This window comes from Mauremys mutica, chromosome 1 (assembly GCF_020497125.1).
Source record: "Mauremys mutica isolate MM-2020 ecotype Southern chromosome 1, ASM2049712v1, whole genome shotgun sequence".
Lineage (NCBI taxonomy): Eukaryota > Metazoa > Chordata > Testudines > Geoemydidae > Mauremys > Mauremys mutica.
In genome coordinates this window covers 63,185,880-63,206,910 of record NC_059072.1, presented here as the reverse complement: position 1 = coordinate 63,206,910, position 21,031 = coordinate 63,185,880, and the positions used below count along the sequence as shown (strand labels likewise).

Sequence of the window (21,031 nt, the reverse complement as noted above, 5' to 3'; positions counted from 1 at the left end):
GTAGAGGCAAATTTAAACCAGTGGTAAGACAGAAGCACTTGAAGGAAGTAACTGGGCAATGACCTGACCTTTAATATATGCCTTTCAGTTATCAAGGTAGTTTGCAGTCTTGGGTCAGACTCGCTGAATTAGTATCTGTTTATAAAACACATGGATAATGAGTGGGACAAGATACTTTCACTTTAGCTAGGAGCCATTCTTAGCTGAAAAGCCAGCCAAAGTAATTCACATGGTCAGCTCCATACTAGATGTTTGCAGTTTGTTCTACCTGTGGCTGAAGGAGAAGACCATATAAACTGCAGTTAGTAAGACATGTTGATGCCTTCTTGAGGTTGTGTTTTTTTTTTGGTTTGTTTTTTTTTGTGGGGGGGCAGCAAGATATACATTCAGCTGTGATTTGGTTCAAAATCCCAGTCCAAATCTTGAAGACCCTTAGTGGGCTATATGGAATCTCAAACTTTCTCACTGTTTGCAACCCAGTGACATCTGTGTGCATTGGGGCTATTGTGTCTACTGAAGTACAGGGGCAAAATGCAAAGGGCTCTAGATCATGGAACTCTTTACTAGAAGGGGTTAAAATGACTCCAAGCTTAACTGTTCAGAGCATGATGTACAACCCAGAGTACTGCAGGACAAGAGGAAAACTTTCAGCTCCTCAATAAATCTTCAGTTCTCTTGGTCATCTCTGTAACTGCAGGCTGGGTATTTTGTCTTAATGATCCTAAATTGGCTTTCGTGCTTGGCTAAATCTCAAGCTTTTAGGTGTTTAATTTAAATAACAGAAACAGAACAATTCCCAAAAAGGTACATGGGTGCTGCACGCAATTGAACTCAGTTACAAATTGGATTCATTAGCTCTGCCCCATGCTCCAACATCAAACCTTCCCCAGTCTGGGCAAAAATAGATAAATGGGGAATCTAAATGGTCATAATTACATGACTCTCAAAAAGGATTTTAGGAGTTCTTACACCCTCAGATTGAGTCTAGGGGAGGAATTTGCAAAGGTGAAGTCCTGCCACTGAGAAGACCCTGCTCAAGCCAAATCCAGGCTCATGTTTGGGATAACAAGTAATCAGCTCTGCTGATCTCGGTTACTTTACACCTTGAAACTGAAAGTGTAAATTTACATAATTTGTATACACTTGATTTTGTCCCTTTCTTTCACTTTTCATTAGTATTGGTTTCGGATAGGAAGAAAATTAGCCCTGAAAAGCTTGCTATGTGTGTATAGCAACAAGCACAATTCTAACTGGAGTTTCTGGCTGCTTGAATGTGTGGCTTACCTGTCCTAGTCAGGTTCATGATTGTTACCTCAGTTTCTCACCAAAGAAAATGGTCAGGCTGGGATGATAATTTGGCCTTTTGGTCAAAGCAAGAAGCCTTCTCCTTCTGGGGTTAAGTCCAAATGAAAAGCTATAAAATCCTTTCACCCTGTGGCAGGGCTCTGATAGTCTCCTGCCCTAAGTGCCTGGGCTTACCTTCTCTCCTTGTACCAGGGTCTGCCTACTGTTCCTGTTGCAGGGGCTCGATATTTTTCCTTCAGTGCAGGGGGTTTGTGCACCACCACTCTAGGTAATGTCAAAAGGCCTCAGCAGCAATCGGTTCTAAGGCTAAAAATATTCTGTTCCACTATCCTAAGGCTGTTTCTTATGTTACTAATCTCTTAGGCCTCTTCTAGCAGTTCTCTACTACACCCTTGCAGGACTCCTTCCTGTCTCCTTGCCAGGTAGAGAATCATCACTGGTCTCAGTCCAGAGAGTCTTCCCCAGGTAACTGCTATCCTTCCCAGCTCTCTCTCCCAGGCAGAGTTCTCTTCACAGTTCTCTTTCCTAGGCCACTAAAGTGATTCCCAGGCACTTTCTGCTCCCTGTGGGTATAGCTACACCGCATCTGGTAGTGAGCCTCAGTCTTGTGCCAGTGCTAAAAATAGCCTGGGGTGGGTTTGGGCTTGAGAGTCCAAGCTCCATCCTAAGCCACAATGTCTGCACAGCTATTCTTCGCGTGCTAGTGCAACCCCTGCTACGAGACGTCAGTGGACTCAAGCTTGGAGGCTTGTGTCTAGATACCATGTGAACATACACTATAGGGTCCCTCTCAAACTGAGCAGAAACTTACACAGTCCTACTGTCATGGTTCTCGAGGTACATGATCTAAGAGGAAAATTGAGTGTAACTCTCACCTGTACTTGAACTCAATGAGGGGGGAAGACCATAACAGAAAATGTGGAAATGGCAGAAGTGCTTAATGACTTCTTGGTTTTGGTTTTCACCAAGAAGGCTGACGATTGGATGTCTAAAATAGTGAATGCCAGTGAAAATGAGATAGGATCAGAGTCTAAAATAAGGAAAGAACAAGTTAAAAATTACTTAGACAAGTTAGCTATCTTCAGGGCACCAGGGCCTGATGAAATGCATCCTAGAATACTCAAGGAGCTAACTGAGGAGATATCTGAGCCATTAGCAATTATCTTTGAAAAGTCATGGAAGACGGACGACATTCCAGAAGACTGGAAAAGGGCAAATGTAGTGCTCATCTATAAAAAGGGAAATAAAGACAACCTGAGGAATTACAGACCAGTCAGCTTAACTTCTGTACCTGGAAAGATAATGGGGCAAATAATTTAAGCAATCAGTTTGCTAACTCCTAGAAGATAAGGTGATAAATAAGTCAGCATCGATTTGTCAAGAACAAATTGTGTCAAACCAACCTGATAGCTTTCTTTGACAGGGTAACAAGCCTTGTGGATATGGGGGAAGCGGTAGATGTGGTATATCTTGACTTTAGTAAGGCTTTTGATACTGTCTTGCATGACCTTCTCATAAAGAAAATAGGGAAATACAACCTAGATGGAGTTACTATAAGGTGGGTGCATAACTGGTTGGAAAATCATTCCCAGAGAGTAGTTACCAGTGGTTCACAGTCATGCTGGAAGGGCATAATGGGTGGGGTCCCGCAAGGATCTGTTCTGGGTCTTGTTCTGTTTGATATCTTCATCAGTGATTTAGATAATGGCATAGAGAGTACACTTATAAAGTTTGCGGATGATACCAAGATGGAAGGGATTGCAAGTGCTTTGGAAGATAAGATTAAAATTCAAAATGATCTGGACAAATTGGAGAAATGGTCTGAAGTAAATAGGATGAAGTTCAATAAGGACACATGCAAAGTACTCCACTTAGGAAGGAACAATCAGTTGCACATGTACTGCAGAAAGGGATCTGGGGTCATAGTGTATCACAAGCTAAACATGAGTCAACAGTGTATGGTTTTTGCAAAAAAAAGCAAACATCATTCTGGGATGTATTAGCAGAAGTATTGTAAGGAAGACACAAGAAGTAATTCTTCCACTCTACTCTGCACTGATTAGGCATCAACTGATGTATTGTGTCCAGTTCTGCATGCCACATTTCAGGAAAGATGTGGACAAATTGGGGAAAGTCCAGAGAAGAGCAACAAAAATGATTAAAGGTCTAGAAAACATGACCTGTGAGGGAAGATTTAAATAAATACATAAATAAAGGGTTTCTTAGTCTGGAGAAGAGAAGACTGAGAGGGGACGTTACAGTTTTCAAGTACATAAAGGTTGTTACAAGGAGGAGGGAGAAAAATTATTGTTCTTAACCTCTGAGGATAGGACAAGAAGCAATGGGCTTAAATCGCAGCAAAGGAGGTTTAGGTTGGACATTAGGAAAAACTTCCTAACTGCCAGAGTGGTTAAGCACTGGAATAAATTGCCTAGGGAAGTGGTGGAATCTCCATCATTAGGGATTTTTAAGAGTAGGTTGGCGAACACCTGTCGGGAATGGTCTAGGTCAGGGGTGGGCAAACTATGACCCATGGGGTGGATCCAGCCCACCAGGGCTTTGGATCCGGCCCACGGGATTGCCACCCCTGTGGCGCTGCAGGGCTCAGGTATGTTCCCTGCCTGCCCTAGCCCCGTGCCGCTCCTGGAAGCAGCTGGCACCACATCCCTGCAGCCCCTGGGAGAGTGGGGAGCAGAGGGCTCTGTGCGCTGCCCTCGCCTGTGGGCACCGCCCCCCGCAGCTCCCATTGGCCAGGAATGAGGAACTGCAGCCAATGGGAGCTTCGGGGGAGGTACCCACAGGCATGGGCAATGCACAGAACCCTTTCCCCCCCCCCCCCGCCCCCGCCTTTTCCCAGGGGCCGCAGGCACATGGTGACGTCTGCTTCCAGGAGCGATGCGGGGCCAGGGCAGGCCAGGAGCCTGCCTTAGCCCCACTGTGCGCCGCTGCTCAAGGTAAGTGGTGCTGGGTTGGAGCCTGCACCCAACCCCCTCCTGCGCCCCACACCCCAACCCCCTGCCCTGAGTCCCTTCCTGCACACCGCAACGCCTCCAACCCCCTACACTTCCTCCCACACCCCTGCCCCAGCCCTACATTCATGGCCCTGCATGCAATTTCCCCACCCAGATGTGGCCCGAGTTTGCCCACCCCTGTCTAGATAATACTTAGTCCTGCCTTGAGTGCAAGGGACTGGACTAGATGACCTCTCAAGGTCCCTTCCAGTTCTATGATTCTATTATTAAAGTGACAGGTTACTCTTCTATTTTAATGTAAATACTTCATAATAATGCAAATACTTCACTCAAACTATTACTATTGCAATTAACAATTCAGTGAAGGTTTAGCACTTAACAAAAAAGCTCATTTTATGATGTTTCTGTGCTAATCTTAATGTGTTCTCTTTTAGGACAAGCATTGGCTAATCAGGCAAGCAAAGACTCCAATGACTAATTCTTCAATACAGTTTCTAGATGATGCTTTTAGAAAAAGGTAGGAACTGCTGCTTGAGACCATTTAATAGGTTTCCTGGCAAGACTAATAGCGCAGAGGCTATTCTGATGAAAAACAAAAATGAGCTAATTTCAAATGTGTAACAGGTCTCCTCATAAGAGTTAAATTACCTGCAGTAGTTCTCTGGGTGCTGCCTGTAGAGTCATGCCCCCACCCCTTTTTTGGTAGGCAGATTTATAAGTAGTCTGCTAGACCATACAAATCTCTTGTATCTAACTGCTACTGTCATTCAACATACAGAGACATAGGAAGTCCTGCTTGGTTTCTTTACTGTCTCTCTGAATTTTAGTGCATGAGAGACAGTAAAATGCATTCACATTGTCAAAATGAGTAGACTAATATGATCTAATCTATTTTTTGGTTGTTTTTTTTAAAAAGGCACTGAGAATTCATTCTCTCAATGACTTTCATATCAAATGTGCTTAGTTAACAAGTTAGAAAATATCTTAATGTCTAGCTCCCCCAGCTAGCTAACCTTGAATCTGAGTCTGTTCTCTCCTCTTTGTGTAATACTGTCAATAATAAAGGTTCTGATTTTGCACTTGAGCAGTCCCATTGAATTCAGTAAGTTTTTAGACAAGTGTAAATGATTGAAACTTAGGAACCAGCCTCCTTTTAGCTGTACTGGCTCTGTAGTGCTAAGTAAAAAATGAACAAGTGGTCGTGGAAGAGAGTATCTTACTCAGCAGAACTGCCCCCTGGATATACTATACATATATCTCCTCTGCAGAGTTAGCATCTTGGTATTGTTCCCATACCTATACACCTCTCTCACAAGTTTAATGGTGCTTTCAACTGGGGCTACCTGGCATAGCTGGGACTGTGAGTTAGAGCCTGGGTTCTGCTTTCACTTGGGCTGGTAACTGGTACACTTTGCAGTGATGATGAAGGCTAAATGCTGATAATCCTCCACTGCCTTCCCACAGTTCCCCCTCTGTCTCAGAAGAACTCAGAATTCTTCCACAATTCACTGGCAAAGAATCAGAGTAAAACCTTACTTTAAATTCACTGATATTTAATGAAGCAATTTACCCGTTTTCAGAGCTGATCTGTCTAGTGGCTAACCTTATAGGATTCTTGGGTAGCCTCTCTGTAGAGGGAGATGTGATATTTTAGGGCACTTTTCAGTTACTACTTCTGATACCTTACAGATGGCAACAGCAGCTAGGAAATGCACAATATGAAGGCATAGCTAACTACTGTGTGTAAGTTTAAGTAAGCTGTTTAGTCTCCTCTTTATTCTCAGCCTTTGCTGTAAGGCTAAATGCTAATGAAAAGAGGTTTACAAAACAAATGCTAACAAAACTAAATAGTAGAACTGTATTTTGTACATGTTGACAGGGTAGAGCTTGCTATCTTGGAGAAGGAAAACTCAGAGCTGGTTTTCAGGTCATTGCTTTATAAAGCATGCTGGTAAAATTATGCAATTAAATCTTAAACACTGAGTGCATGCTGGGAGACATCAGAACCCAGTAATAAAATCTGACTGGTTAATCTGAAGTAATGAATCTAAGCACTTTGTGGAGATTCACTACTCCTGTAACCAAACATACCACTTTTCTATCATGAGGTCTGCTTGCTGAGAAGATGGCTAGTAGCATCAGAATAATGGATCCTGGAATTGCAGGAGCAATATGAAGAAGTGGATAGACCTTGCTACTCTCTTTTGTGCAGAAAAGATCACCTCATATAGAAACTGTTTAAAACATGACATGCTTTTTAGGAACATTTTAGTTCTGCCTTTATAAAATGGTGACCTTGCAGGAGAACACTGTGACGCTAATGTGCTAGCTTGCATTACTTCAGAAATGGTCTGTGGCTACTTCTAGATAAGATTAAATGCAGTCTGCTTTTTGACCTTTCAGGCACTACAGAGTAAAACCAACAAAAGCAGAATAAGACAAAACAGAAGGTCTGTGTCTCAGAATGGCTGCAGCTCATACTGTAAAATGGAGCTCGCTACATGTTTGGTTTGTTTCCAGAGTTTGTGGTGATAGACGTGATATGCCTACGGTGCATAACAGAAGTCCAAATCAATTTGTAGCCTAATATAAATGCCCATTTACAACTAATACTATACAATTTAATTGGAACATTTTTTGCTCCCATACAGATGGCAAACACTACTGTCAGTAGATGATCTGATAGAGAAACTGGTGAAGAAACTGGAATTGCTTGAAGAGCTAGATAATACTTACATTTTTTATACCTCAGACAATGGCTTCCATACTGGTATGTGTACTTCTCCTTTGCAATTCTGCTGCAAACTTTTGGTGAAATCTTAGTTACTTAACTTCTGCCCCTATTTACTCATCTGTGAAATTAAGACAATAATTGTATTCCTCTGGTGCTATGAAGCTAAACTAATTGACTGCAAACCTACAGTGCCATCCATCTTCAGAGAATTTTATAAAGTGGTGTTCTGTCCCTAAAATGTAATAATATGTCTAAATATAGACCTTTCCTCCATTCCTGCTCTGAAATACCAAGATATTTTTACAGGTGAATTTCACTATAGCATCTCTTTCCTTTCTCAATGTTAGAGTTGCCCTCTGTTGTCGTCTTGTATGTAGATTTGAAGTTGTACGAGTAGCCCAACTTGTACAGCATCAGAATCTGACTACAGTAATAGACTGAAATAAAGGAAATCTGTGGGTGAATATGGACTGAGGGTCTGTGTATGTAAGGTCAAGATAAAGGACCCATTTAAACAAGTCATTGTTCATCAAAGGCCAGATCCTGAGTCATGTGAAGTCCCCTTTTATAAATTAAACCACAATTAAGTGGTGTCTCATTCTTTTCTTGATGTTTTCTAGGACAATTTTCTTTGCCAATAGACAAACGGCAGCTCTATGAGTTTGACATTAAAGTTCCATTGCTAGTTCGAGGACCAGGCATCAAACCAAACCAGACAAACAAGGTAGGATTATAAGTGAAGGTGCAGTAATATAGGTCTTCGTATTCTTTCGTAGTAATCAGACAGTGTCTGGCATATATGTTGCAAACACATTAGTGTTCTGTAGTATAAAGGGACCTCACTTTCTTGTTCAGACAGACACTAAAACAGGGGTAGGCACACGAGCTGATTATGTGTGACTATGGCACACGAGCTGATTTTCAGTGGCACTCGCATTGCCCAGGTCCTGGCCACTGGTCCAGGGGACTCTACATTTTAATTTAATTTTAAATGAAGTTTCTTAAACATTTTAAAAACCTTATTTACTTTACATACAACAATAGTTTAGTTATATATTATAGACTTATAGAAAGATCTTCTAAAAATGTTAAAATATATTACTGGCACACGAAACCTTAAATCAGAGTGAATAAATGAAGACTTGGCACACCACTTCTGAAAGGTTGCTGACCCCTGCACTAAAACTTGACAGTTTCAGAACATTAATCTTTTTGTGAGTCAGTAACGCTTTTGTTTCCCAACACCATCCAGATGCTGGTTGCAAACATTGATTTGGGTCCCACTATTTTGGATATCGCAGGATTTGACATAAACAAAACACAGATGGATGGGATGTCACTGTTGCCGCTTCTGGTAAGAGTTCAGGATTAGTAACCAAGCAATTTGCAGATTACTCTTACACAGATTATTCTTCAGAGTGAATAAAGTTTCCTAAAATGGATTAGGAAGATGTGCATTCCAACTCCCTTCTTCCTCATGGCATTTCACACAGAGCCCTTCTGGCTAATGAAAAGAGTAACAAGATGCAGGTATAGCATTTCATTGCTTATACATTTCAATAAACTCTGAAATTCCCTCCTCGAGGATAACTTTTTTTTTTTCCCTCCCAATGGAAAGCTTTTTCTTTGACTAGTTGTACTACTTGGTAATGAATGACTCCTGTTTTGATGGTTGTACTACTTGGCTCTTCAATTCTGAAATGCTCCAAGACTTGCATATGTGACCAAGACAAAATTATGCCTGTGACGGGTTGGGTCACAGAAAATGCCTTGAGAACTGCCACCTGATGTGCTGGGACCACCTCTGAGCCTGTTTTCCCTGGCAGCTTCAGTACCTTGCCCGGTTGTGCCAGACAGGTTAGCCTGCTACAAAAACAGACCCAGGTCTGAACCATGTCCCCCAAAAGCTGCAGGCTTAACTGAAGACAGCTTAAGAAGTGCTCCTGTCTCCAGCACCCAGATACCCAGTTCCCAATGGGATCTAAACCCCAAATAAATGTTTTATTCTGTGTAAAGCTTATACAGGGTAAACTCATAAATTGTTCGTCCTCTGTAACACTGATAGAGATGCACAGCTGTTTTCTCCCCCAGGAATTAATTGCTTGCTCTGGGTTAATTAAGTAAAATGATTTTTATTAAATATAAAAAGTAGGGTTTAAGTGGTTCCAAGTAATAACAGACAGAATTAAGTAAGTTACCATGCAAGTCTAAGCCTAATACAGTAAGAAACTAAATGTAGGTGAATCTCACCTTCAGATGTTCCAATAAGCTTCTTTTACAGACTAGACTTCCTCCTAGTCTGGGTCCAGCAATCACTCGCACACTTTTAGTTACTGTCCTTTTGTTCCAATTTCTTTCAAGCCTCTCTTTGGGGTGGAGAGGCTATCTTTTGTGCCAGCTGAAGACAAAATGGAGGGGTTTCCCAGGGCCTTAGATAGTCTCTCTTGTGGGTGGAAACCCCTTGTGTTTTTTCCTATGCAGAATCACAGCTACAAGATGGAGTTTGTGAGTCACATGTGCAAGTCACATTATGCATGCATGACTAAGTTCTTTACAGGCTGAAAGCTCTGAGAGATGCCAGTCCACATCTAAGTCCACTGTCTGCTTAAGTGTTTCTTGATTCTTACTGAGAATAGTTTTTCTCAAAAAGCTGACGAAATGCTTCACTGAGGCTGCTTAAAATCAAAGTACATAGGCCAATATTCATAACTTCAAATACAAAAATGATACACACATACAATTAGGATTAATATATTCAGTAGATCATAATCTTTGCAGAGATGTTGCATGGTATATCTAGCATAAAACATATTCCAGTTATGTCATATTTACACTCATAAGCATATTTCCATAAAGCATGGGGTGCAACATCACAATGCCCACTTGATATTTATTTAAATCCTAATAAGTGGGATATTAGTCGTCTTTTTCCCCGCTGACTGGGGTGGGGGAGGGAACTAATCTTTCCTACAGATGAGCAGAAACCTATTTAAATGAAGCTTCTTGTATCTGATTACGTTAGTGTTATACTTGGTATATAAATTGGAGGTAGCCTTCAAGAAATTGCAATGAGTCGTCATGTTTTAGAACAGGGGTAGGCAACCTATGGCACATGTGCCGAAGGTGGCACACGAGCTGATTTTTTCAGTGGCACTCACTGCCTGGGTCCTGGCCACCGGTCTGGGGGGCTCTGCATTTTAATTTAATTTTAAATGAAGCTTCTTAAACATTTTACAAACCTTATTTACTTTACATACAACAATAGTTTAGTTATATATTATAGACTTATAGAAAGAGACCTTCTAAAAATGTTAATGTATTACTGGCACGCAAAACCTTAAATTAGAGTGAATAAATGAAGACTCGGCACATCACTTCTGAAAGGTTGCCGACCCCTGATTTAGAACCAATGCACTTTTGTGGTATAAGGTTTTGCTAGTGAAACCTTAAAGGGATGGCATCAACTTAAATCTCATGTCTGACTTAAAGTTCTACCTACTGTTACAAATAATGAAGATTGTGGGTGTTAGACGTCTGTCAGTTTATGGCGTGCATTTGTGATGGTACTTTGTGTAGTTTGTTCCTCTTCTGTAATCTGCTCACTTCTATATAGGTTTTACATGCCTTTTTAAAAATTATTCTAAAACTGCACATGTGGGAGGGTTTTAAAATTTTCAACTCACTTTTTGAAATACTCAACTGGAAAGCCAATCAGTGTGTGCCCTTTTATGCAAGTATCTCTGATTGTCTTGTGTAATTCTTCATCGGTGGCGATACCCCTAAAGGAAGAGGCTATATTAAAAAAACCTTTTTCTAGAGACTTTGGGTTATAATTTAGTGGTATTTGGCAACATGGCTTGTACTTCATGGTGATCATAAGCCTTCAGTTAGTGCTAGGTTGTATATGAACTGTTATTAGCACTCTCTTCAAACGAAATAAAATACCCACTTCCTAAACCAACTTACCAGTTTTTGGGACTGGCTCTCTACTGTAGCTTCCAGTTGCTGTTACACAGTGCATTTTCACTAAGCTTCATTATGCTTTTGTATTGGTGCTACTGGATGTGCCTTAAATTACTCTGTAACCAGCAAGGAGTATGTAATCTCAGGCATGCATGATTTTTACTTATGGCATTGTCAGAAGAACTAACAATTAAAAAGTAAATTTTACTATTGTCTGTTTTAGAGAGGAGACAAAAATGTGACCTGGAGATCAGATGTCTTGATTGAGTACCAAGGAGAAGGACATAACAGTAGTGATCCTACCTGCCCTGCCCTGGGACCTGGTGTTACTGTAAGCAGAACTGAACTTAAGCATGAATTATTTGTAAATGTTTCCTGAAATCGCTTAAACTAAAACCACAGTTCAGAGTCAGGCCTGTTAGTAGCCTAGAAATTGTGTCTTCCAGTGATGTGGGAGATCTGGATTTATTTCCTGGGACAGTAAAACCTCGATTTTACAAACACCAGAGTCTTACAAACAACCAGTTTTGCAAACCATTTTTCTTGACAGTGAGTGGGGGGTGGGGGGGAATAAAAGGTATATCAAAGAACAAGTTGATGTCCCTTCAGAACATTGGAAATTGCTTTGCAGTGGCTTGAAGGACGAGGCAATGCAGTGTACCGTACTGCAACTTACGCGTGGTATCCGTTGTAACTTCAAGATCAATTTATGAAGTTTTTGGTTTTATTAACTCAATACCCAGTGCTAAAATAGTTTTTTTTACTATATCTTGCTCTGTAAGTCAGTAGGAGCTATGCCTGTTCTGAGTACAACATGCCTGGTTCAGAGGAGAATGTTTTGAATGGCTGAACATCTGCCTCTCTGATTTTAAAATAACTAGTGCCCCCAGAATCCCAATGGAAAGATGTCAAGTATCAGGGGGTAGCTGTATTAGTCTGTTTTATTGGAAAGATGGTGGCTGCAACATAGGGCCATGATCTTTTACATCTGCAATTCTGATGCCCTCATCACACAATCAAATATTGATTTGAAGCCAGTAAGTAAGTGGCTACATTCTGCAATACATTAGCTGTGCTCTGTAATTCTGTCATACTGATGCTTACTGTAAATAGACCCTACCATAATGTTCCGTTTTATGTTATTCTTCCCACTGTGTCTAAGTAGCCTGTTTGGGGTATTGAGCATTGTTTTCATTTCCTGGGTTACTGTATTAATTCACCAGAAAAATAATACAAAGATGCTATCTCCCATTTAAAAACTTCCCTGACAGTGACACGTTCTAATTTTTAGAAAAACTGGTATTTTTGTTCCATATATGTCTACCTGGGATTTTTAACATTTAGTTCTCAGTATTCTATCTAGTGTCCATGAACTACTTGCATCTGGCTTCAGCAGGTACAACTTCTGGGTAGAGAACTGTTGCTTTCAGTTTCACCATATGAAGTAAAAAGAACGTTCACTCTCCCTTTTCTGTTTAACCTCTGTTTCTTTACAGCATTGTTTTCCAGACTGTGTGTGTGAAGATTCATATAACAATACATACGCTTGTGTGAGGACATTGTCAACTTCGTGGGATCTGCAGTACTGTGAATTTGATGACCGGGAGGTAATACTTTCTGGCTTATTTACTTCAGTGACATGGTGTGTTAAATGTTCAGTTCTCTTGGAGTTATCAATATTTGAGATAATTAACATCTATTATAGTGTAACTCCATTGATGTCTGTATGCAAAGTTTATCTGCTCTCAAGGTTGGCGTAAACTACTCTGAAAATGAGACTGTAGCTTCGCTCGTAGGCTAAATAGTCAGTTGTTTTAACTGTTGGTGGAAATAGTTAACCAAAACATACTGTATTATCATGAAGGGGAAATGGGTTAAATTATCTAGGGCCAAATTCACGTTTGGTGTAAGTGGAGCTTAAGTAGGAGTTGCAGCAGGCCTGAATTTGGTCCTCCGTATCTAAATGACAGAGACAACTTTATTGTAGATCATAGACTAAACTGGTGGCTAGCCACGTATTTCAGAGCTCACTGTACATTCCTAGCAAGTTCTCAAGCGGTGCAAGCGTGTGGCCTTGCCAGCAAAACAGTAATTTCACCTTTCCCCTATAATACATTGTCGTCAATCCCTTTCAGTTTAGCAAAAGACTAGGCAGTTCTTAGTCTTTAAATTGCTTAATTCCTGAGGTAAACTGCTAAGTGTTAATAGCTGGGGAGCAGTTGGTATGGGGCGGCATGTAGTCACATGATGATAAATAGGGTTGTAACAGTATTTGTCCCAAGCCATGTTTTCAAACTGCTTGGTTAGGACTGCCAAGAAGAATCGGGAACTCTGCAATGCTTTACGAATCCCTAACAAACTGCCATCTTTGTATTCACCACAATGCCAAATTGGGACTCCTATTCCTGCACTACAGGGGACCCTCAGTGAGCTTTGTGCATCACCATTGATCTGGGAATGACCTGCTCCTGCTTCCCAGAGATCCCACCAGACAAAGGTTAAGGGAGGGGTAAAGTACATGTCTCCCTAAGGAGATCAAGGGGGGTGAGTGGAAAAGTGTAGCATATAAAATGTGTTTGAGCACTTCCAAATGGTCTAAAGCAGGGGTAGGCAACCTATGGCACAGGTGCCAAAGGTGGCACACAAACTGATTTTCAGTGGCACTCAAACTGCCTGGGTCCTGGCCACCGGTCCGGGAGGCTCTGCATTTTAAATTTAATTTTAAATAAAGCTTCAACATTTTGAAACCTTATTTACTTTACATACAACAAAAGTTTAGTTATATATTATAGACTTCTAGAAAGAGACCTTCTAAAAAGGGTTAAAATGTATTACTGGCATGCGAAACCTTTAAGTTAGAGTGAATAAATGAAGAGTCGGCACACCACTTCTGAAAGGTTGCCGACCCCTGGTCTAAAGCCTACTGATGGGGAGATCACATTTCTACAGCTAACTCAGGCCATGACCACAGAGGAGAGACTAATCAAGTTGCATTCTAATAGGCTGATTTGCTGTTTACATTGGAGGAATGCAGCTGCCTGGTCTGAAAATGACAGAGCCAGCTCTCCAGAAAGATTTAGGACAATTAGCCTACTAGGATCTGTCTCAATAGGACACAGACTTTTGCTCCATTTAGAAGCAAAATTCAGATTTCATTAGTAGGATGTTAGCTTCATGAACAGTCTCCTTCAATTATCCCAGGGAAGATACTTTTAGTGTGTGTGGTGCCACCAAGGAGTGTAAACAGTGCACCCAGTCTCAGCTCTTCTCTTAAATCCCTTCCCTGTTCCCATTCTCTGATAACCATGATCAAGCCCTTCTTGCCTGATAGGGGAGCTGTGAGTGCTCTACCCTTCCTAAAGGCAGACATCAAAACTGATCTAATCTGCTGATTTAATTGCACACATGCTTTGGTTGAATTCTTGTGGCATGTCCAACCTTTACTGCCCCACAGATTGGTCAGAGGTATATTTTGAACCAGTGTCTTGTCACTGCATTGCTAACCCATCACCGGACTGCTCCATAAACTCCTAAGAAAAAACAATAAATATTGTGATTCTCTAAGCAGACTATACAAAGGTTTTACTGTTTTAGTTGGAGATTACATAATACACTTGTGTCCAATTCTCTGTTATATGCAGTGTCATCTGGGTAAAAAGATGTACACTCTGGGAGTTTCATTAACCAGAGCTATATGTGTGGAGTGTTAGTTATTACCTACATGTGCTTACCTTAGGCTCCATTCATAAGATGACAAACCTAATATTTGACATGTAGATAATTCACTCCTTAATATTTGCCTTATTTTAATTTGCCACTGACCCCTCAAGACTGTCGTGAAATTGTGAGCTCCTCAAGGAAGGGTCCATTTCATGGCTGTCTGGTAAGTATTAGCACATAGTGGGCACTACAGGCTAACTGAAGATATAATGTAACTATAATACACAGCAGTAGAAAATAAGTTGTCACTCTACCAGCATGTTTCCCCACTAATTGTGTAGGAAGTATTCTATGTGTAATTGTTGACATTTAATACAGTACAGGAACTGTTTTTTTTTCCACTTAAACAGGTGTTTGTTGAAGTCTACAACTTGACTGCAGACCCACACCAGCTTACTAACATTGCTAAAACAATAGATCAAGAAATTTTAGAGAAGATGAACTATCGACTAATGATGTTACAGTCCTGCTCAGGAGCAACTTGTCGCACACCAGGCGTCTTTGACCCAGGGTAACCTTTTTTGACTATTTCAGCTTTTAGTTTTGTAATCATCATTCACAATTGTGTAGCAGTTTAGGACTGTCTTATAAAATCAGTTCCCTTGACATAAGACTCAAAAGTTTTACTTTTTTCCCTTTCGTTGGAAGTAGGGACTTCCCTTCTCTCTAAAGGGATGGTGCCATAATTGCTTTTAAACTTAAATCCCTGGAAATTGTCAGGCAGTGTAGACACTTGGTCTGAGGAGGAGACTCTATTAATGGAAAGGAAGGTGGGTATAGGACAAACTAAATTCTAAAGCTGAATGTTTTGTCTCAGACCTAGTATTGCATTTTTCATCCAGGAAATTCCATCTAGACTTGTAATTTAGTGTCCATTAATTTAAAATGTAAACTTGGGACTATAAAGGCTAAATGTAGATAAATTTAACAGTACCTGGTGGCTGTAAGATGTGAGAAACTATGGACATATCAAATGTATCTTCAGCAATGGTGTCAAACACCCCTTTCCAGGTAACTTTCAGTCACTGTTGGTTTGAAAAGAATGCTGCCTGTAAAGCTCTTCAGCTTTGCTGACCAATCAAGGAACAATGGTTTAAATAAGGAAATAATCACTTGCAGCTTATTAAAAGCTTTCCATGTGTTGCTCCACACAGGAAGGTTCTAACTAAAGTATTTGCTAGCCTTATCTCACTTCTTCTTTGGATTGAAGTCTTGAATATTCAAAACAAGGAATACTGTCAAACTGCCATGAAAACAGAGCTTGTATCATGCAGCAAAACCATTTGTGTGAGTCAGTCACACCTGCCTTCTCTCCAGTTAGAAAGCTGCTGCTTTGAGCTCAAACCACTTTTCTAGATTTTTTTTTTACAGCACTTAAAAGGCTGTTATTTATAATAGGCTTGCATTTACATGCTAAACTGCCATAACATTTTGCTGCTGTAAATACTGCAAAATATTGAGAATGCAGCTCCTGGACACACTTTTCCTTTATTCATATGTAATGCTACTGCAGATACACCCTAGTGTTGTACTTAGATGCAACATCTACACCGTTAGCTAGAAGTGCCACTACACTGACTTTTGTCAACTTCTGTAGTATTGGTTTGTGACTAAATTGAAATGTTGTAGCACTTTCCTGGTAGAGGAGAACTAGTTCCCTATTGTGCACTGCTGAGGGAGGCTCTATTCCAATGAATTCCACTTTAGTGCTATATGTTAGATCTATTATGTTGCTGGTAATCCTTGATCTAAATGTAGCTCACACAGACCTTCTCCCCACTCTTAGGTACAGATTTGACCCACGCCTAATGTTCAGTCATGGTATTTGGGCTCACAAACTTTCCACACGGTCTCTGTAACAGCATTTATCAGCCTCTTCAGTTGGCTTCCTGTGTTCATTTCTTCAGAGGGACTCCAGCAGGTCTGTCTGTATCTAACTACAATAATTACATCGGGAATACTCAATCAACTGGTTTTGTTAAAACTTTTAGTGGTGGGGAAGGGCAGAATCCCTAGTCTTTAGAGGGCTGCCTTGTGCCCAGTGTATATTTTACAACTGACCTGTAATTCTGAACAGTCAGACATGGCTAATCTGTCTTGCTCATATGCCTTGTCTTTCAAATACTTTTTCATATCAGAGGTATCGTGTTGACTTGTGACCTATAAATCTGACTTGGATTTATTTTGTTTTTGTATGAATAAAGACAGAGTTTATAAACTGAATCATGTTAACCCAGGGCAGGACATATTGCACAGAAATCTTCACCCATCTTCATTCACTCTTGTACAGACTTTCCTAAAAGCAAAGTGTTTAAGAGCAGTGTTGAACACCTGTAATTTAAGTTAAGCTGGATGCAAACTACCATAGTATGGCATGGGAGACTATAAAACAGAGAGCTTAGGGATCTGACTAGAAACTGTCCATCTTGCAGACTTTGAAGCACTATACATAATAATCTCAATTTCAAACTAGACCAGTTTCCAAGTCATAACATTGTAACAGGTTGTTAGATACAGTGGTAACTGCTTTTAAGTTTTAACATAACACATTTTGAAATAGGCTTTATTAATATGTTAAAACTAATCTGAAGTGTTGGAATAAAACTGAGTGCCTGTATGTTGGTCATGATGAACCAGCTTTGCTTCACTAATCTGAACGGGAGTAAACCTCAGAAAACAAAGAAATGGGCACCACAGTAATTGTCATGTGCATGTCATCTCCAGCCTTCTCAAGTATCTTGTGAATAATTAAACATTTCAGATTGACTTGATGCATACAGTTAAATTGGCTTTGCTTCCCAAAATATAAAAATCACAAATCCTAACTTAGCAGAGATCACGGTAGGATGACTACTTAGGTCAGTTTGAGTGCCTCTGTCAGAGAGCTGCTTCTGTGCTGAAAACTACCTCCGTTATGCCCTTCATGCCAAAGGATTCTGGTATGTTACTGCTTTTGGTATTTGGGTGAGGAGGTAGTTGTCTGTCTTCAACTTACTGATGACACTATTTTCACCCTTAAACACTCATATGGAATTAATAAGAGATGTTTGCATTTTCAAAATATTGACTGCCTTTCTAAACTTAGAAAATCACCTAAATTCAAGAGCCAGCAAGCTTACTAAATTAGTCTCCATAGAAATGCATTACCAAACCAACAGCTAGAAACCTACTGAATTATCATCTTGATCTCACAGGATCCTATAAGAAAATCATCCTGCTTAAAGGCAGTTGAACTGTAGCTTAAAGAAAAAACTGGTATTACATATTTTTCATTGTCAAATTAAAGCTCTCCTCATGTTAAGCTGTTGCTATTTACTATTTCTGTTTTTAATATATCTACTTATCCATTTAGAAAACAATATCCTTAAGTCAGAAGAGTAGGTATTTCCTGAATTGGTGCATTGTCAAGTAGATGAAGCCCTATGCCAAGTAAGTATTATTTCAGATAGCTGAACCATAAGAATATATCTAATTTCAGAAACCAAAAAGTACATCCCATTTTACAGCTTCTTGAATCTGGTAAAAGCAACACTTATGAACATGGTATTGACTACATTTTACTTAAGTATTGACAAACTTGACCAGCTGCTACTCATCTTTCTTCCTTGTGTGACTTCCAACAGGAGGTAAACTTGATTCCATCCATAATCCTAGGGTGAACAGATTTAATTTTGCCTCCCAAATCTGAACATATTTCTTGTTGATCCAGAGGCATTAGAGATGCATGGGAAAAACTAAGGGAACATACTGAGAGGCTGTTTCTCTCAATGCATATTACAACACCCCACTACTTTCAGTCTCCTCCCATTAAATTACTTGGATCCTTTGAAATATTCCATTTTCTTTATCTACCATAATTATGATTTTCAACTTATTTTCTCCTCCATTCACCAAAACATCTTATCCCACTTCAATGTCCCTGAGCCTCTGGCCTCTTCTACAAACACCTCTCCTTCCTAATCAGTGTGTTCCCTGGCATCTTAGCTTTTTCCTTACCCATCTGTTAGGTCCTGCAACAAGTTTTTGCTCCTATTCTTTGACCAAGCCAAAAGTGATATAAACACTCATTTAACAATATATTTGTCTAACACTACCACACTTAGATTTGTGTTCTGCTTTTTAGTTAAACTTGCTGGTGGCTGTACTTAATTGTAGGTTATGAAGGGTCTGGTGAGGCAAATCTTCAGTCAGTGATGTATGCATTAAACTTTGAGCATCTGTCCAAACTATTCTAGCTGGTCATCGAATTGAAGTTCCAGTGTGTGTTTACTAAGTGTCTGCAATGCAGTGGTTGTCATTGTCTGTAACAGTGGTGTGGTGGTGGTCTTTTAAGTAGACATTTCTCTTTTTGTAGAAAAAGCTACTATATAATCATGACCAAAAAAGTATAATTTGATATAACCACGTTTCCTGGTATGGCGTATTTGGTTAGCAGGAAGAATTTTATTCTTGCATATTCTACCTCTACAATTCATTGACATGGAAATTGATTGTATAGAACTGGTGTAGAATATCCAGTAAGTCTGATCAGCGGGAAGAATTTCACCCTAACTTAACATGCTGTTAGTATTTTCATGCAGAAAATACCGGTCAGTCATTTCAGTTGCAGCCAGACTTGTTCCCTTACATTGCCTTTTTCCTCAACTGACCATGAGTCTACCACACCCACATCTGAAGTTGGCCAGTTAATAATAATTTACCGCGGAAAACCTTCACATCACTACGTTCTACTCATCAGTCCTGCTGTGACTTAGCAAAAATGCAAACACTTCTGAAGAAATGTGCACTGGAAGTGCATTTTAAGCTTAGCTGAAGGAAGAACGTTAACAATCAACTGCTGCCCTGTTTTTTGTTCTGATTTAACTGTTCAGTGTTTTTTTTCACAGGATGCAATAAATCCTATGGATATTTTCACACTCCTGAATGATCACTATTCACTTTTTCTTGAAAACTGAAATAGCATGCTACTTCAGTTAACTTACAGCTAGACCAAATTCCAGAACACAAGTGGGTCAAAAATTGAGCCTTCCTATGTTCCATTTAATAACTGGTTGAACACGGCTGTGTCCACTTGCACCTTATTACTTGAGCCATTTAATAGTTGAAATTGAATAGAAGCCTTACTAAGCACTAGTCTCTTGCATATCAAATGTGATTATAGGTCATTTTTAAATGTAAACTGTTTCTCATGATAGTCTAATCTGACTAAGCAGATACTGTATTCTGCAAAACATTGCAGCAGAAGCAAAACTGTTGCTACTAACACAAATATCCTTACTCACTTAACTGAAAGTATTGTCCCTTTAGCATGAGTGAAGAAATCTGATAAGTGCTTATAGGGCCAGGGAATTGACTTCTTGTATGTCAGGGAGTAAATGTTGCTTTCACAGATTGTTGTCCCCTAGAGTGCTGATCTTAGATCATCTACAGTAGGGGCAGTGATCTCAAAGACTAAAATAACTTGGTAATGTCTAAATCTGTTTAAATTGATCCACTACACAAGGCAAATACTTGTGTATTTGGTTGTAATACTGCTGAATCAATGAAGATGGCTGTTTAAATTATTTTTTAATGTGCAACTTTATATGTATTCCTAACTTGTTCCTCCTTTGTACAGTGTCTGACTGTACTTCACTGTGGACTTACTAATTTCTGCTGTCTATTGTACCATAACTGTTTTGTTTAGAAAGTGCCCTTCAAAGGACCCTGTTCACTGCTGCACCTTTTGAAAATAAAAATTGTCTACTATGAAACTCTCTCATACCTTTTTATGGTGAACTGAAATTGTGAACATCTTGAAGGGAGGTAGTTTTTGTCTAGAAGTCTGCTGCCTAGTTTAGAACATTCTAGTGCCCAGTGCTCTGGTATCTATCCACCTTGCAAGGCTTAAATGGAGACATTATTGCTTTTGGTCTTAATGAAATATTTAGTCTTTAGCATTTAATCACTTGGGAAGACCTAAGGAAAAAAGTATACCGTGCAGCTCTTCCTAATAGTGACTATGTCTGAACCTAATTCTCCATCTACCAGGAGCAGCTGCAGGCCCATTTAAAAGCTCCATCACTAAGACAAAGTGACTGATTTACCCCTGCAGGGAATGTTGGCATTCATCCAGATCTGCTTAGAAACTGATGTTGAATTGGTGCAAAACCCTGGGGCAGACATGCAGACTGGTTGAAGTGCCTTATTGATTTTAACATAGGGAGAACTAATCTGTTAACGTTGCTGGTAAAGTTCTTAAGTGAATTTGAAGTTGAGGTACATATTGCTACTATTGCCAACTCCTTAGAAAGTGCTGGAGCTCATCTTGTGATGACATAAGAAGATCCAGCCCCCT

At 40.0% G+C, this 21,031-nt stretch overlaps 1 protein-coding gene across 2 annotated transcripts in view; it reads left to right on the top strand.

The window, feature by feature from the left end:
• GNS (glucosamine (N-acetyl)-6-sulfatase) overlaps nucleotides 1-20,458 on the top strand; it is a 31,829-nt gene extending 11,371 nt beyond the window's left edge. The window contains exons 7-15 of one of the 2 annotated variants that reach the window (XR_006572296.1): nucleotides 4,712-4,794; nucleotides 6,929-7,047; nucleotides 7,632-7,735; nucleotides 8,264-8,365; nucleotides 11,198-11,305; nucleotides 12,471-12,581; nucleotides 15,045-15,205; nucleotides 16,481-16,615; nucleotides 18,047-20,456. Coding sequence is in view for 1 of the 2 variants with exons in the window: in XM_044978815.1 (XP_044834750.1) it covers nucleotides 4,712-4,794; nucleotides 6,929-7,047; nucleotides 7,632-7,735; nucleotides 8,264-8,365; nucleotides 11,198-11,305; nucleotides 12,471-12,581; nucleotides 15,045-15,205; nucleotides 16,481-16,553 (861 nt within the window). In the remaining variant the exon portion in view is untranslated. Of the gene's footprint in view, nucleotides 1-4,711; nucleotides 4,795-6,928; nucleotides 7,048-7,631; nucleotides 7,736-8,263; nucleotides 8,366-11,197; nucleotides 11,306-12,470; nucleotides 12,582-15,044; nucleotides 15,206-16,480 lie in introns of both variants that reach the window. The other variant, XM_044978815.1, reaches the window with a different exon arrangement.
• Nucleotides 20,459-21,031: the final 573 nt, after the last annotated feature.